The sequence below is a fragment of the Metopolophium dirhodum genome, chromosome 4, assembly GCF_019925205.1.
Source record: "Metopolophium dirhodum isolate CAU chromosome 4, ASM1992520v1, whole genome shotgun sequence".
In the NCBI taxonomy this organism is placed as follows: Eukaryota; Metazoa; Arthropoda; class Insecta; order Hemiptera; family Aphididae; genus Metopolophium; species Metopolophium dirhodum.
The window spans coordinates 22,039,994-22,059,624 of record NC_083563.1 but is presented as its reverse complement, the minus strand read 5'-3'; the positions used below and the strand labels follow the sequence as shown (position 1 = coordinate 22,059,624).

At 28.9% G+C, this 19,631-nt stretch overlaps 1 protein-coding gene across 1 annotated transcript; it reads left to right on the top strand.

Annotated features, from left to right (window-relative positions):
- Window positions 1-945: 945 nt before the first annotated feature.
- Window positions 946-7,783, top strand: LOC132943340 (dolichyl-diphosphooligosaccharide--protein glycosyltransferase subunit 2). The gene is made up of 13 exons (XM_061012297.1): window positions 946-1,127; window positions 1,207-1,400; window positions 4,778-4,906; window positions 4,970-5,133; window positions 5,196-5,335; window positions 5,396-5,574; window positions 5,668-5,861; window positions 6,031-6,246; window positions 6,310-6,514; window positions 6,575-6,766; window positions 6,848-6,943; window positions 7,007-7,082; window positions 7,164-7,783. The coding sequence occupies exons 1-13, from the start codon at window positions 1,118-1,120 to the stop codon at window positions 7,301-7,303; spliced, it is 1,935 nt and encodes a 644-aa protein (XP_060868280.1). The 5' UTR covers window positions 946-1,117; the 3' UTR covers window positions 7,304-7,783.
- The last annotated feature ends 11,848 nt before the right edge of the window (window positions 7,784-19,631 follow it).

Here is a 19,631-nt window from a genome sequence, read left to right as displayed (position 1 = left end):
ATAGGAAAGTGAATCTAGTTGGAACTTTGGGGGGGTCAAAAGTAAAAATACCCAAGTAGTTTTCAAAAGCACCGTGAAAAACAAAAGAAAAATTAAGGAAAAACGGCAATTTATACGCAAATTTGATTTTGGTTTATGGTATAACTTTAAAAAAAATGACCGTAGATACACGAAACTTTGAACGTTTATATTAGCATTTTATGTGCACCATAATACATTAATACCATCACACAAATGTTTAAAAAAAAAAAAAAAGGAGGGACGGAGTGGCCGAGCGGACTAAGGCGTCGGTTGTGACGCACACCGACGCTGGTTCAAACCTCGGTTCATGGGCGGCATTTTTCTTCGGGCAAGTCACGGTGTCCGGAGATAAGTGCCACCATCCCCCACCCGGGCATGGCAGATACCCACGAGTGCCCACTAAAAAATCTGCCAGAACTACACAAACGTGTTACACCTATTGTTCCCTCCCCTACAAACAAAAACAAACAGCTAATGGCCATAGTTGCCGGGCTTCACGATCAATAAAAAAAAAAAAAAATGTTTAAAATATTTTGACCTATTTTGAACTGTTTACGGACATTTTCAGTTTTGATTTTTTTTAGTTTATTATTCTATGAATATCAAAAACATTTTATTTTATCTGTTAAAAATAAAGAAAAACGTCTTTTTTTTGTTTTAACGTAATTCTATGTCATCGATCCATAATCATTATAAACTTCCGCGTACAATGACATAAAATACACTCTGTATATATATATACTATATAGTACTATAGTATCTGTGATTATCTATGAAGCAGGTAATATTTCTTCATCTATGGTATCAACCGAACTCTGATAAAGGCGTATGACCTGGTCGATGGTCGTATAAATGACACGTCTTTGCTGTACATAAATATGAAGCGACGTGTTGTAAACATAACCTAACGATTATTTCTGATAACACATAATTGATTGAGTATACAAAAATTAAAAATATTCAGCCGGCTACGTCAGACTTCATAATAATTCATTTTTATTAAATTTTTCTCAGTTTTATTCTCTGTGATGGTTTAGTATAGTTAAACAAATTGGTTAACGCATTTATCTGGTGTGTGTGGTTTAGAGCGCTCATCATGAAAGTTGGTAAGAGATCACTACTGTTTGAATATTGTTCTTTAATGTAAATTATTTTGATACAAATTAACATTGTTTACTGTTTTAGTATTTTTGTTTTTCGTGGTCACCAGTTGTCTTTGCCTTACGTCAAGTCTATCTGTCGATACATACTTGACATCTAGGGACAAAGACCAACTAAAAAGTGTGCTGCTTTCGGGCTTAGAATCTGAAAATTTGTCTGATGTCTTCTATGCTGTGTCAGGATTGCAACAGCTTGATCAACAAATACCTGGTGTTCAAGTGAGTGTCCACTAGAGATAATTTAATTTGGTCAAAATAAACTACATTAACAGCTATATATAATATATATATTATATTCAGCTTTTCTTTTTTTTTCATTCCTTAAAAAAATGTTTAGGCTGACATTTAATTACTTTATGGTTTACTCATTTTTAGTGTTTATTTATTAATTAATTTATTAATCTGATATATATCATATTATGTCAACTGTACATTAGTAGTTATATGTAAAAATGTTTTGATAATTATACAAAAATTATCAAAAAAAGGTAAAATAAATTTTAGGTAGGTACCTATTACATTCTAATCAGAATAATTAAAAAACTCATTTATATATAAGAATTATCTTTTTCTATACATAAAAATATATTTACTTAAAATGAAATAATATTTTTTTTGTAGTTATTATAATATTATAATTATATAAGTTATTAAATTAAATAAAATGTATTAAAATAGCTTTGTTAAAGAACAGTTTTTGGTGTTAATATGTATAGTTACCTATAATTTTGGTTTTCTTAATACTGAGAATAGAAAATACTATTCTAAATGATAACATAATATATTATCATTTATGTATTAATAAATCGACTCAGCCATCTCTTTATATCCTGGATTAAAAATATAAAAACATTTATATAATTATTATTTTTTACTGGTTTCTTCAGTTGAGAACATATTTAGACATATTAAGTACGTAAATACTATAAAATTTCTTTATAAGTATTTTGAAAAGTTGATTAGCTATTATACAATATTCCATTCAACATAAGAAATAACCTCGACATCTGACTTGTGCGCAAGGGCGGGGATTTACAACATGGCAGGCGTACAGATGGCTTACTCAATTCAACTGAGTCAATTGGGGGACATACGATACAGCCACCTGACAAAAACTGGTTGCTACCAAGGTTACTTCTTATGTCATATACCTAGTGTTTAAATGGAGTAACTCACAAGTCATAATACTACACTACAAGCTATACTAAACCAACTTCACCGTTGTTTAGTTGTTAACCATAATAGAATTAGTATTAGGATTTTTAATGTTTGATTACAGCTACTGTTCGGTTGAACAAATCAAATAATTATATTTTCTACCTCTAATTTCTCATTATCATATAAAAAATAATATATGGCCAAATGCTCATGACCATCCCATATTTTGAGTGGCCCATTAAAATTTTCTTGATAGCTCGCCGGCCCAATCCTACCCTAATGGTAGTAGACCATATAGCCAAACTCATTACTAAATACCTACATAATTCTTTGTATTAAATTATATTCTATAAAATGTATGGTGTGTATATAACTCATTTAGAAATGTTGACATAAATCTATGATTTAATATTCTGATTTTAAAATATTTATTTGAATTAATTACCTATGCGTAATGTTTTTGTTTGTATTATGCTACATGTTTCCAAGTCAAATTAAAATAATAGTTACATTTTTCAACTATTACCCAAATTTTTTTTTGGTACAATTAATTATATGTTACCTATATTTATTATGTTTGCGTCATAGCTAAATATATTAGGCTATTATTTAATGTGCTATTCAGTATTAATTTAATAATTATATTACATTATTCAATGTTTACTTTGGGTGTTTTAAAATTGTTAAACTCGGTATTTAGGTACTATTTTTTTGTGTTATTTACGAACTAAAAAATATAAAATTTAATTGGACTATTTTTTACAATCAATATTATTTTAGTTATTCTATATATTATATTTCTAATTTAAAAACCATAACATTTTGACCCGCTGTGAGTTTTAATTTTTTATAAGGCCTTTGAATAAAAATGTTTGGAGAACCCAGATCATTATGATTAATATAATGTGTAAAATGGCTTTAAAAAAAACTAGAGTACAATTATTGTTTAATTTACGAAATCCTGTAAAAGTGTAAAACCGTCAGTGAACTTTATTGTTCTCACTAGGGCTGTATAATAATAATTTTGCTAATTTAAATTACCAACTAATTACCAATAGAAGTATATATTTATACAATTAATTAAAATTAATTGAATACTCATCCACTTCATTGCCTGCAAAGATTTGAATTACTTTAAATTTTATTCCAAATATCGACCTATAGTATAGAAAATATTCGTTAATCGATACTAACCCCAGACTAATATATTGGTCCATGTTCGATACTATCTTGATACATCTAATACAATCTGTAGTTTTAACACAATTGATCATCAACCACTAGAAGTGACTATCATACACCCCTAGTCCCCCCCCCCACAAAAAAAAAAGTGAAAAGACATGATAATTTATATAAATACACAGAGTTATATAGGGATTAGCATTATTACTTATTTAGTGTGTTAATAATTAATTTGCTAACTTTGATTTTTTGAAGTGTATAAACATAAAATGTTAGTACTGTAATTATTAGTTATTAGTTTAATATTAATAAAAATTAATACAATTAGTCATAAATATTTTAGATTCTGAGCGAAGCGATGAATGTATTGATTTTACAATGATGTGTGTTTTCTTTTAAATTTTTTTTAAATTTTTTATTTTTGTGTCTGTCATCACCTTTTAGGACAGTAAAAGTGCTTGGATTTTCTTCAACAGTAACTTTTCTGATAGGAAAGTGAATCTTGTTGGTACTGTAGGGGGTCAAAAGTAAAAATTTCCCAGTAGTTTTCAAAAGCGACGTGAAAAACAAAAGAAAAATTAAGGAAAAACGGGAATTTTTACGCAAAATCTGTTTTCGAGAAAATAGATTTTGGTTTTTGGTGTAACTCTAAAATGAATGACTGTAGATACTTGAAAATTTCACTGAATGTTCATTTAGCATTTTATATACACCATAACATTTTGAAAATATTTTGACTCTTTTTGAGCTGTTAACAGACATTGGCAATTTTCAATTTATTTAATTTTTTTTTCTATAAATATCAATAAAATTTTATTTGTTGGGTAAAAAAGAGTGAACATTTAATATAAGGCTCCTGATATATCGTTCTAATAGCAGTTGAAAAATATTAAAAATACATAGGCACAATTTTTTTTTGTAAGCATTTAAAGTTCAAATTTTGACAAAATTTATCAAATTTAAAATGTAATAATTATTTTGTAATTAAAAATTTATAAAATGTTCAACTTTTATGGCTAAGGATTGAAAATTTAAAACAAGGCTCCACGTAAATAGGTTATATATAAATTACTTTATTCACAATAATATCATCAAATATACTTGGTAATATCATAGGCTGACTGACCGTTTTCGCTCAGAATCGTTTTTCTTATACAATGATATTATATCATTTTACTCATATCACTTATCCACTTTTTTTTATTTATTTATTATTAACTAATACTTACTAAGTTATTAAATTTATTTTTCGACAGGCCGTCTGTAATAAATTAGTGAAATTAGTTGGGAAATCAAAATCATTAGATGCTGTATATTTTTCAACAAGTGCATGGAATGCAATTGCCATATGTTCAGGAAAATTAGTTGTTGATGAATCAGTCCAAGTAATAAAATTTGTTCTATTTAGATAACTTGTAAACTGTTATTATAAATTATCATATTTTCAGGATGTTTACACTATGTTAGAGAAGAAAGATATTAGAGATGTTCACATGTCTGATTTATACTTTGGAGTCAGTATTTTGAGTAACCTTAATCTTAAACCCAAGGATATTACTAAACTTATAAACATCATAAAAAGGAAAATGAAGCCTGATGATACTATTACTGAGTATGTCCTAGAAAAATTATTAATTATCAAAATATCATCAAATAAAATATTTTCTATTACAGTTTTGGATATTCAATACATTTATTGGCAAGTCTTGGCCCAGAAGGACGTTTCGCTTTCAATCGTCTATCTGATGCCATTATGCAAGTTGATCAAGTTGATCGTAAATTCTTACAATTCGAAGGAGGCTTGTCTGTCACCGGTAAAATTATATACAAAATTCCATTTTAATCAGTGTTTTTATATACTATTTTAATTTTAGCCCTTGTGTTGACTGGAGTATACAAATTTTGTGATGCTGTGCAATGCAATACTTCATTCCCAATTCAAAATGATCAAGCTCTGATGTTTAGTAATTACTTTTTGTCTCGTAAATCTGTACAAACACCTAAGGGAGCATATTTCTTACTTAGTGCTCTTAAAACATTATCCAATAACAAAGTATGTTGATTACTGACTTTTATTAATTTATGCAATAAATAATATAGTAACTTTTGTTTTATTATTATTTTAATATCTATAAAATATTTACAGTACCATTTGCCAATTGCTGCTACACTAGTAAAACCAATGGGTGATCTAGATGATACACAAAAAATACTTTCTGTTCGTTTCACCAATTTGCTTGGAGAACCATTGCCAACATCTCTTTCGGTTGGTGTTGAATCAGCAATGTTAAATAACAAAGTTGTAATGTCTAAAAATAAGTTCAAATCAACTACCGACAAGTAAGAGTTTATATCTTTATTTGTAGGGACGTATACAGGTGTTTGGGGGTTCACCCCCCTTCAAAATATTTTTTTTGTGTCCGTGCCTGTATATTTGTATAATAAATTATTACTTGTATAACTAATAATAGTATTTTTTTTACTAACCAATTTTGTATTTTGTTTTAAGGACTGTATATGAATTAGATTTTAATGAACCAGATTTGTCTATTGGAATCTATAGTATAGTGATTAGTGCTACACCATTAGAAAAAGTTAAAATTCCACTTTTGGGCAATACAGCTATTCCACTTGAGGTGAAAGTATCAGCTTCTTCAGTGAACATTGTTGATTTTAAAGTTGGGACTACTGATAATGATCAACAAACAGGCCCATCACTCCAAACGTATGAATAATCTATTAAATATTCTATTCGGCCAATTATTTGTTTAACATTATACATTTTTAGTTTAAAGTATGGTGAAAAGTTGCCAACTCAATTAAAAGCAGACCACATGCAAAGAATTATAGTACGCTTTGCTATTAAAGATTATCAAGTTAAGAAACATGTACTAGTACACCAAGCATTTGTTAGGTTTACAAATATTAAGACTGGATCTCAAAGTGTATTTGTCGCTGAATTAGACTCTCAAAATAGTTATAAATTAGATATGGTATGTTTTTTAATTTTATTTAATAAATTGTATGTTAAATTAATATTTTTTTTTTTTTAGGACTTAGGCGTTAAATCAGTATCATTCAAACATGCTACTGGTTTATATTCTATAGATTTAATTATTGGTGATTCTCTGTTAAAGAATCCTATTGTTTGGCATTTTAGTGACATCAAATTGAAATTTTCTGAAGTTGAATCAGATGCATCTGAACCTTTTGCAGATTTTTATAAGCCAAAAAAATTAATATCTGTAAGTAAAACATTTCGTGCTTAAAGCATATATATTATAATTGAAGAATTATGCCTAACACTATGTTTATATATGTTATAGCATACTTTTAGAGAACCTGAACCTAGACCGCCTCATATTGTATCCCTTCTTTTTACTGTATTATCTCTTGCACCGCTGTTGGTTCTTTTTGTTCTGGTTAGTATTAATTACAGTTATACTTTTTATTGACTACTTGTTATTAAAATTTAACTTTTCCAGTGGGCTCGCTTGGGAGTTAATATAAAAAACTTTCCATTCAATTTCAGTGCCATTGGATTTCATTCGGCATTAGCTAGTAAGTGGCTTAAATCGCCTTAATTAGTTATTATTTATAGTCTATACTAACTAAATGCTAATTATTTTACATATTTTCCAGGCATATTCATACTTTTTGGTATGTTTTGGGTATACCTAGATATGTTCATAACATTGAAATATTTATGTTTATTGGGAATTTCAACATTCTTGTTTGGTAACCGATTACTGTCATACATTGCAAGAAGAAGAAGCAAGTAACTTAGGATTGTTATAAGTATATTCTATGATAATTCTATTGAGTGGGTTGTCGATGATAAAGTCAAAACGATAAAATATTCATTCCGTTGTGTATAAGCAAATGTCAGTTTCAATATCTTTTTTCACTTTTTCTAGGATTGAATCTATCTTCAAAATTGTATTGTTAAATCTCAATGAGATGTACATATAATTAATAATGTATTAAATGTATGAATATTAGAATATGAAAACATGAATTACACATACATAAATTGTGTATATATATATACACACGTATATATATGTATTTACCTACTTAATTTTAAAGTTTACAAATAATATTTTCTGAACAAAGCATTTTTATATAAACATACTTAATTTTATTTGTCAATATATTGGGTTGAAGAATTTAAATGAAGCTAATTTAAATGTATTGTTTTTATTTTTTATTTTAAGTATTATTTGTTCTTTGCAAATTATGTAGTAAAATTTGAAACAATATTTTGTTGTCTTTCTGTTGAGTAGTATTGTTAAAAAGAACGAACAAACAAGAAAATCAGTAAATAATAAATAAAAAGAAATCCAGGAACTTACTTCTGCTGTATAGTTGGTTTTGTGTATTCCTCGTTATTGAGTTTATGTAGATAATGTAGTGTTAAAATTGAAGACACGGATAAAAAATTGTATATGGAATAGTACATAATAAATAGTATATTATAGTATTATAAATTATAGTACCAGCATGGATTGTCTCCATCTTACAAACAGTTACATCTGTGTTCAGCGGTTCTAATTTTGTGTAGTAAGCTTTAATATTGGAAGGAATTGACCTATTATCAAACTTAAAAGTTAAAAATAAAAATATTTTTTTTTTTCCCAAGGTTTTTTTATAATATTTTAATTTTTAAGAAAGTTGAAAATTTTGAAATTGTAATATTTTACATACCTTTTTTTTTTTTTTTTATTAAGAAAGATAATTTTACAATCTGTACACAGTAATTACAATAAGCAAATGAGATATAAAACAGAATAAAATGACATGAATATCGTGTTGAGGAAGAAACCCAATGGTAACACCTCTTTTACTAATTTAATAGGTCTCTACACCATTTACGCTTAAGTCTGCGTGGCGGGTTTTTTGGGAGGGTGATGGAGGACATGTGTGATATTAAAGTATTGCTATGCGTGCTTAGATTTTGGTGAAAGCGTTTGTACATTGTTTTGGCTAGTTCAGTGGTAGTTGTTATTTTTAAGTCATTGTGTAAGGTAGAGTTCGAAACGTACCCGGGGGCTTTGGTTACTAACCTTAGCGCAATTGATTGAAAAGCCTGAATTGGCCTGATGTTTGATGGCTTGGCTGGACCCCAGATTGCTATTCCATAAGACCAGACTGGTCTTATGATTGACTTATATATAATAAGTTTGTTTTGGAGTGGTATTTTGGAGTTAAGGAGTGGTCGGAGGAGGTGAAGTCGATTGTTTGCTGATTTACGTTTTTCTTTTAGGTGGGGGCCCCAGATTTTACATACCTACCTTTAATATCTCGCTTAAAACTTCAAATATTGTATAACACCAATGAGTAAAACACATGATAATATTTAACCTTTAAGCTTGATAGTATGTTACTATATAAAATTGGAACTGTTAAACACAAATTGTCTATATTGATCGCTTGTAATACGGATACAACACATGTGAGTGCTACGTCCTCTAAAACATAAGAACCATTTTAAGAAGCATTAAGTTGCCAAGATTTTTTACCTAGAAGAAAACAACATTTTTCCAATGTAAGTAGGAAAACAATTTTAGGTCAAACATTTAAAATGTTCATAAATACTAAATAGCTCAAAAAGATCATAAACAGTCAAATTGGTACTCTTGCATTATAACCCAGAAATGGAACCAGATAAGATAACATGGGGGAGGCGAATTTTAAAGGTAACACGTGGCGTAATTTGGGGGGGGGGGAGTCAAGGTGGGCATTTGCCTAGGGCTGATTTTAAAAGCAGCCCAATGGGCCAACGTACCCAGTGGTTTTTGATTAACCATTATTATTTATTATTATAAACGCCTGTAGACTCAAGTACAGAAAATGTAATACACGGTTCCTCGTAAGTTGTTAATGGAAATTAAAAAAAAAAGTTGAGTGTGATTCCACAATATTTTTATATGGACTTAAGTTAGAATTTTGATAAAATTCGTAAAAATCGCGAAAGTTTGCAAATTATTACGAGTTGTAATTCATTTAAATAAATTTTTTGTAGTCAAGATATGGAAAATTTAATAACAGATTCTTCACAAGTTTGCCTAGCTTTATCAAAAAAAAAAATGTCTACCATAAAGTTGAATTAGATTTTTTTAATCGTTCGAAGTTCAAATTTTTACATCAATAGCTGATTTCTCATCGAGTTTATTTTGTTGTAATTCAAAATCAAATAACTGCAAATACTTGAATTTTCATCATATGTTTGTTTTATAATATTCTATACATGATACAATTTTCGGTTGAGCTGTTTACGGACATTTTCATTTTCAATTTTTTTAGTTTTTTTTTTTCAATAAATTAAATATTAACAAAATATTTTTTCAATGTCAATAAAATATTGTTTGTTGCCTTGTTGGGTCTAAAAAATTTAAAATTTAGTGCAATGCTCCTCACACATTGTTACAATTTCAGTTTAAAAATATTCTAAATACATATACCTAGTCTTGATTTTTTATAAGCACTTTAGGTATAGTTACACTTACTAGTTCAAATTTTGATAAAATGTATCAAATTGAAAACTTAAAATTATTTTGCCGTTTAAAATTTATAAAATGTTTAAGTTTTATAGCTAAGGATTGAAAATTTAAAAAATTAACAATATTAATTAAACTTACCGGCTACCTACCGTATTAATAATAACTTTTTAAATATAATATAAAATATCCTAGGTTGACAAACCGTCTTCTTCTCAAAATCGTTTTTCGCATACAATTCAAATTTAACACCATCCATTACAGTGACCCATTTGTAACCTATTTTACAATACAGAGTAACCCACTTACCCGCTTTTTTAAATTTGAATATAGTTTAGTTGAGTTAAATTTTATTATATTTATATGATAAACTTATTAACCACCCAGCTCTGCTCAGTATGACTAGATGGGTGGGTTCCGACCATAGGCGTGCGCAGAGTTTCAAGTCGGGGGCTGCGAATATTTTTGCCGGCCCATACATGGGTATTAAGTTAATATTTTTAAGCTCAAAATCAAAATTTAACCTTTGACCTTTAAATAAAACTATTTCAAACGATAATCATTGGTTAATCATAAATTGTTTTTGCTCAACACCGGTATACCATATCAACATTTTTCCTACTGATGCCAACAGTTTCATTTTTTTCTCTCGGATTTTCTCTGCACAACCTTTACGTTTATTTGAATTCATTTGAATTATATTTTTAACAACTAATATTAAAAGTATAAAAAGATTCAAAATAATTAAAATTGCACTGCACCAATCCTTGTATAGTTGACAGTTGTATAAATATAATACACTAATACTTATATAATATTATAAGAAAAAAATAAAACTGTTAAACGTATGTTAACAACAAAACAATGTTGCATAAATGCGTGATATAAGATATTATACGCGACTGCCGACTAGTGCCGACTACTGACTAGGCGAGTATGCATCAACAACAATCAACAGCAAATATGACAATGACAAATCGAATGTAATAAAGTATTAACTGCAATAGAATGAGGGAGTGAGGGACAGTGGTAAATTGATAATGAAATTATTAATAGTATCTGTGTACTGCATCGTTATGACGGAACACGGGAATCATGTTTATTTTTAGTTTTCATTTTTCAATCAATTATACTATTGTCTATTACTATATAGATAACTTCTCATATTATGCATTTATGCACATGATAGTATGATACATCTGTAATAAATAATGGTCATAGAATACTGTAGAACTGTAGAAGTCTGTTGTCGATGTGTTTTTTTTGTCTTTTTGGATAACCAACTCATTTTTTATTGTCCATTACCGGTGTGTTGGCCCAGCTTGGACCAGTTCGGCCCATGCAATATTCAAACCGTCCAGGGGCAGCAAGAGCACACCTTGCTGCAATGCTGCCCCTGTGCGCACGCCTATGGTTCCGACTATTATTTATCCTAATGCCGATGATTTTAGGCACTGCCTGTGTTTTTCAAACATGTACCTATGTGGCTATGTATGCAAAATTCAAATGTGTCATAAATAAGTACCTACATACAATTTAATTAGTTAAAGATATTATATAAGATTATATCTAATTTCGTGAAAAAATTAACTGCTGTTGTTCCAGCTCTTGCCACTTCAGTCATCCTATTATCGAAACTATTAAATTGATTCCTACAATTTTTAGTGAAAATTTTCCGACAAATTGTAAAAACATTAGGTTTTTTTCCTAAAAATGTAACCAAGTATTACGTAGTTTTCTTTAATTCAATTAGGTAGGTACCCTAACACAATTATTGTTTGATAAACGTAAGTACAATATCAATCGAAATAACGAAGAGTGATACCGAGGTTCGAGATGCTTCCTGTAGCCGCTGAAGAAGCATAATACGGGCTAGACCCTTTGTGACCAAACACAGAACCTTAGTATTTACTTTATGTTATAGAAAAGTATATAGGGAAGCATTAAAAATATAATTTGTATACAAATTACCTATTTAGTATAAAAATTAAAATACATATCTATATCATTTTTGTCATTAATATTATTTGATTGGTGGACGGACGGTGGTCGTTTAGTTTGGTTGTGATGGCAACTATATTATATTTAATATTATATATACCAAAACAAAAATAAACAATTTTTGTACAACTTATAATTTCAATACTTTTCTATATGTATAACATAAAGAACCTAAATGTGGACAAAATATGTGCATGTTTAGTAACTGTATATTAAAATAATTATTTACAAAAGTTATAAACTGTAGTTTTTATAGATAATATAACCTTCGTATATTTTAAATATTTTTCTATATGTAAGACATTAAGTACATACCTATTAAACTTTTTGGTTTGGTCGAATACGTATTTATGCAACGTATTCCCCCTAACACAGGTATGAGATAGCTGTAGTTTAAAGTAGTTACCTATCTATTAGGCATTAGCTGATAATATGCATACCATATAATCATTAGGTAATGGCCAATCTATTATATTAGGTACTTAGGTAAACTTTGTCACTACATTACTATAATGACATAGGTAAAAATATTTGGAAAACGGATGGAAATGGTCAAAGTAAAACGCAAAAAATACAAATTTTTTATTTCGTGTTCCAAACGAAAAATGTCAAATTACATAGAAAAAAATAATATGTATATTATTATCTTTTTCTGCGACATGGGACGTGAAATGTTCACACGCACGTGTAATGTGTATTACCTATGTAAAATTATAATAATTATTATTTTCGAAAACGGACTATAATAAGACACCGTGCGTGACGTAATTTATTTTAATATATTATTAAATAATTTACTTATTAATAGTTCACATTTCACACCGTCTCACGTGTATCATAATATAATTATACATATATATATATTGCGTTTTTCCGTTTTAGATGAACATATTATAGTATTATAATACCTACCTATACATAATACAGCAGTGTAGCCATTGGTGCAATAACATATCAATTAAATTATTGTACCATTAAGTAATCTATAATAATATTATTATTCAGGGAATTTTAAATGGTCAAATCTGTACAACCGATCGTATGTCTAAAAATTCTTAAAATATTAGCTAGTTATGACCTTCAAAATGCTTATCCAAATTTATTTACGACTTACATAAAGTACTTGGATGTTGGATCAATACTTGTATCTTCAATATCTGCGGGAAAATCCTTTTCAAAGGTTAATTGCTAGTTAATTTAATTTTAAAAATTATTTAAAATTCAATAAATTATTTAATAATAAATTATGTCTAGTACCTATTATTTTAATATTTGGGTAAAGCTTAATAAAACTAGACTTGTCCTCCTTATGCCCCCCTCAATAGACACGGGTTTTTGTTTTTTAGGTGGTGGGTGTTTAAATTTCGTTGGCCTCATAGGTAAAAAAAAATTTTATACAAGCCATTGTAACACTGAGTTAAACCCAACCAATTTATATTGAATTGTATTAGATACTATAGTATCCAAACAAAAAGATAAAAAAATATATAAATGTAAAATATGTTCAACCTATCGCCCAGACTCTAGGGTTTAGATTACGCTAAAAACTGTCGTAAATACTGATGATAAGTAGAATATAAAAAAAAATTGTTTTACGTACTTCACACATAATGTGTTCGTTGGCGTATTGTATAGGCAAAATAGGACGTACATTTCACCAGCCCCCCCAAATATAATTTTTGACATTTTTTTTTTGCGAAACATTAGTGTGCCATTAGTGTGAATTTGTGTGACTATTTTCAGAATTTGTGCGATACTGGTTTAACCGTAAATTCAAAAATATATATGGGGGGCTGTAGAAATGTTCCCCAGCCCCCCCTCATAGAAAAAATTACAATTTTCAAAATTTTCTTTTGCCAAACATTAGTGCGTCATTAGTGTGAATTTGTGCGACAACAACCAGAATTCGTGCGACACCCGTTATACTCGGAAAAATCGTTTTTCCATTTTGAGCATTTCCCCAGCCCCCCCTCATGGAAAAAATTACAATTTTCAAAATTTTCTTTTGCCAAACATTAGTGCGTCATTAGTGTGAATTTGTGCGACAACAACCAGAATTCGTGCGACACCCGTTATACTCGGAAAAATCGTTTTTCCATTTTGAGCATTTCCCCAGCCCCCCCTCATGGAAAAAATTACAATTTTCAAAATTTTCTTTTGCCAAACATTAGTGCGTCATTAGTGTGAATTTGTGCGACAACAACCAGAATTCGTGCGACACCCGATATACTCGGAAAAATCGTTTTTCCATTTTGAGCATTTCCCCAGCCCCCCCTCATAGAAAAAATTACAATTTTCAAAATTTACTTTTGCCAAACATTAGTGCGTCATTAGTGTGAATTTGTGCGACAACAACCAGAATTCGTGCGACACCCGTTATACTCGGAAAAATCGTTTTTCCATTTTGAGCATTTCCCCAGCCCCCCCTCATGGAAAAAATTACAATTTTCAAAATTTTCTTTTGCCAAACATTAGTGCGTCATTAGTGTGAATTTGTGCGACAACAACCAGAATTCGTGCGACACCCGTTATACTCGGAAAAATCGTTTTTCCATTTTGAGCATTTCCCCAGCCCCCCCTCATAGAAAAAATTACAATTTTCAAAATTTTCTTTTGCCAAACATTAGTGCGTCATTAGTGTGAATTTGTGCGACAACAACCAGAATAGTATAAGTATAGTACTTGTGTACATTTTAATTGAATGACAAAACAGTTTTTTCCATTTTTCAAATCAATTACCTGTATTTTCCTTTATTTCCTATGCCCATACTATTATGTACTATACTTGTGTATATTTTAATTGAATGATGATACAAATATAAAATACATAAAACGTAGGTAGTATACTATTTTATTCCTCTTTTACGTAATACTTAATATACCTTCCATTCTAATTTATTATTTATACATATTTTATCATACCTTTTTTTATCCAATAGATAATGATAAATACTTAATATACTTGCTTACAGTCTCTTCCGTGTTTGAAATTATGCCATTGATATTTGTTATTAAACCATTTAATTTATTGACGTGAATGATGTGATTATATTTTTAATACCAAAAGTCCGAAATGTAAATTTATCATTTTCTTTATAAATCTATATCAAATATTTTGGTAAGAATAAAAGTATGTTTATAATATTTATATATTTTTGTATACAGTATTATACGCCAGGGTTTTTTGGTATTTTACCAAGTAAATTTACCGGTAAATTTACCAAATTTACAGTAAAATTGGCAAGTTTTTATCAAAATTCAATTTATAGTGTACCTGTTGAATTTTTTCACAATTGTATGTAAAGAAGGCAAAATAAATATAAAATAAAGTATGAGTATTTAATTTCTTTATTAAAAATAATAATTAATAATTATTAATTATAGTAAAACACTAAAATATAAAATAAAAATAATTTTGATCTGTTTCAATTAATTCGTGGTATAACAACTGTCATTACTCATCATCATTTAAAAACAATCCTAATTTGTAAGAGTACTGATAGATAATAATATTATGCAAGTCCTCACTCACTTCTAGTTTTAGCTACGAGTTAAAACTAAAATAGCCAGTTTAGACGTATAAAATTTATAGGTATTTGATGTCACGATCAAAACAATATTACACACGTTTACTGCAGTGAATACATGGTAAATTCGTAATATAATTTATTTGAGTGTTATTTTTTTTCTAAAAGATTAAGCCAAAATGTGATATAATTATACGAATGAAAAGATTATGAGGTACTCTTAAATATATTTGATTAGTTCAGTCGAAAGAAAATAAGTTCATTAATATTTATTTAATTATTTTAAGTTAAACCAAAAATTAATAAATATTGCCGTGTATTATAATATTATATGGCCGCCGCCGCGGCGAACGAATCCGTAACGTCATCCGCAATGTCAAAATTTAACGTAACTAGCGATCGAATAATCATAAACAAATTTTAGTTGTATCATTACCTTAGTTAGATTATATTCTAGGTATTTGTTATGGTAATAAAATAATTATCGATTTTAATTATATTTTATAAAAATATATAAAAAAAAAATTATTATCAGTTGTATTGTCCTTTAAACAATCTTAAAATATGTAATACTTACTGTTTTTGTCCTGTATTATTTCATTTTTAAATTTGATTATTTAATAATTAAAAATATTAATATTATAAACATACTTTTATTCTTACCAAAATATTTGATATAGATTTATAAAGAAAATGATAAATTTACATTTCGGACTTTTGGTATTAAAAATATAATCACATCATTCACGTCAATAAATTAAATGGTTTAATAACAAATATCAATGGCATAATTTCAAACACGGAAGAGACTGTAAGCAAGTATATTAAGTATTTATCATTATCTATTGGATAAAAAAAGGTATGATAAAATATGTATAAATAATAAATTAGAATGGAAGGTATATTAAGTATTACGTAAAAGAGGAATAAAATAGTATACTACCTACGTTTTATGTATTTTATATTTGTATCATCATTCAATTAAAATATACACAAGTATAGTACATAATAGTATGGGCATAGGAAATAAAGGAAAATACAGGTAATTGATTTGAAAAATGGAAAAACTGTTTTGTCATTCAATTAAAATGTACACAAGTATAGTACATAATAGTATGCGCATAGGAAAAACGGTTTTGGTCGTGTTTGGGGGGATGTACAAAATTAAATTTTGGTTGTACAAAATTGTACAAAAAAAAGTAAATAATACTGTACAGTTTAAAATTGAACTTTTTAGATTTTCGACATTGGCAGTGCTGGGGAAACGTTTCTCCAGCACGCGCATAACAAAACCGGGTTTTCTCGGGTTAGGAGGGTTGTACAAAATTTAATTTTGGTTGTACAAAATTGTACAAAAAAAAGTACATAATACTATTAAGGTTTGGTATTATGATTCGAAAGTGGCAGTGCTGGCGAAACGGACCTCGTTGACACGCTACATATTATACGCGTCCCAAAGCAGTATTGTTTCATCGCTGGCTTAGTGGCTATCTGATAATCGGTGAAGTAAAATATATTATAACATTACATTCAATTTCAATTTACCTACATTAAATACAATTGTATTCGGTTCAACTCAGTGTCTTGTCAAATACTCAAATGTTTTAACCTTAAACTATAACATCAACATTATAATTGATTGTACTTATCTATATAAGTATCTTCATGATACACAAATCTCAAAAAATCGTATTTAAAATTATACTGAAAGTACAATAATGTTAAGTACAAATTCACACTAATGACGCACTAATGTTTGGCAAAAGAAAATTTTGAAAATTGTAATTTTTTCTATGAGGGGGGGGGGGGGGGGCTGGGGAAATGCTCAAAATGGAAAAACGATTTTTCCGAGTATAACGGGTGTCGCACGAATTCTGCAGGTTGTTGTCGCACAAATTCACACTAATGACGCACTAATGTTTGGCAAAAGAAAATTTTGAAAATTGTAATTTTTTCCATGAGGGGGGGCTGGGGAAATGCTCAAAATGGAAAAACGATTTTTCCGAGTATAACGGGTGTCGCACGAATTCTGGTTGTTGTCGCACAAATTCACACTAATGACGCACTAATGTTTGGCAAAAGTAAATTTTGAAAATTGTAATTTTTTCTATGAGGGGGGGCTGGGGAAATGCTCAAAATGGAAAAACGATTTTTCCGAGTATATCGGGTGTCGCACGAATTCTGGTTGTTGTCGCACAAATTCACACTAATGACGCACTAATGTTTGGCAAAAGAAAATTTTGAAAATTGTAATTTTTTCCATGAGGGGGGGCTGGGGAAATGCTCAAAATGGAAAAACGATTTTTCCGAGTATAACGGGTGTCGCACGAATTCTGGTTGTTGTCGCACAAATTCACACTAATGACGCACTAATGTTTGGCAAAAGAAAATTTTGAAAATTGTAATTTTTTCCATGAGGGGGGGCTGGGGAAATGCTCAAAATGGAAAAACGATTTTTCCGAGTATAACGGGTGTCGCACGAATTCTGGTTGTTGTCGCACAAATTCACACTAATGACGCACTAATGTTTGGCAAAAGAAAATTTTGAAAATTGTAATTTTTTCTATGAGGGGGGGCTGGGGAACATTTCTACAGCCCCCCATATATATTTTTGAATTTACGGTTAAACCAGTATCGCACAAATTCTGAAAATAGTCACACAAATTCACACTAATGGCACACTAATGTTTCGCAAAAAAAAAATGTCAAAAATTATATTTGGGGGGGCTGGTGAAATGTACGTCAAAATAGGTACATAAATGCAGTGTCTATTCGCCAAGAGAAAGCTACAAACACGCTCATAAAAAAATAAATTATTTGTCTTTGTGGTAAACTTTTTTTTTTTTAGTTAGAAGTAGAACAACTTATGATGAATTTCTATCTCAAAATAATTCAAAATTTTCGTAATTTTGACAAATTTTAATTTCAGACGCACGTAGAAAATATTTCGAGTCTTCTTTTTAAATTATACTAATAATAACTTATGAAGAACCTTGTATTGAGTTTTATAGTTTTTGGACCTAGCGGAACATTTTTTTTGTCAATAATGTCAATAACCAAAGAAAAACTAATAAAATTAAAAAATGTCTTATTCCTTAGGTTAAAAAGTATACAATTATTGAAAATGTTATGGTGCATGGAAAATTCTAAAATCCATGTATCTACAGTTATTTATTTATTTATTTTTTAGTTGGAAAAAAAAACAAAATCTATTTTTCCAAAAACTGGTTTTGCTTAAACACTTTCGAACTTTATTCATTTTTTTTTTGTTTCCTGGCGTTTTAGGAAACTTGGAAATTAGTGATATCATTAATTTTAAGTAAATTATGATCATTTTAAAATGTACAGTTTCAAAAAGGTTATAATACTTACATAAAAATAGTAATATTAATAAAAGCCACGTCGTGCCCTAGATGAAAATCTTACCTTTAAATTGTATAGTAGTTTAATTCACTCTAATATAAAAATTAAAAGCAGACTATTGAAACTGGCAAACGAAAATTTGGTATGTCGTACATCCGTACGTGTCTAAAAGACGGAGACAACACATGCGGGTACGAGTGTACGACTGTATTATAGTGGTATTTCTATACCAGTACATTATATTATTCTATACCTACTATCTTCTATAGAGTATTCAATTTTATAGATTTAAGCATTTAACACTTATTTATGATAAAAATTAAAATGGATAACATATTATAAGTAATTGCCCTGTTGCCATAATTATTATTTATTATACTACCACGGCAAAAATAACACCCACCACCGTTATACGTGTTTGGCGCTACTAACTCTTGTAGCTATGTATATAATATTATATAGTCTAGTCATATATAAATATAAGCAATATGTTTTTATGTTTTCCCGGTTTTGGTAATGTGTTTTCCCCAAGTCTTCTATTTTATACATAGGCTATAGGTGTTTACATTATTCTATATGTATTATCACAACTAGGGGGATGTGAAAGGGTCTTGAGCACCCGCAAGTTCTAATTTAGCATCCCTTGATTTTTTAGGACTAACTATCATTATTATAGTGTAATACCATAAATTTTGTTTTTGAAATATGAAATATTATAG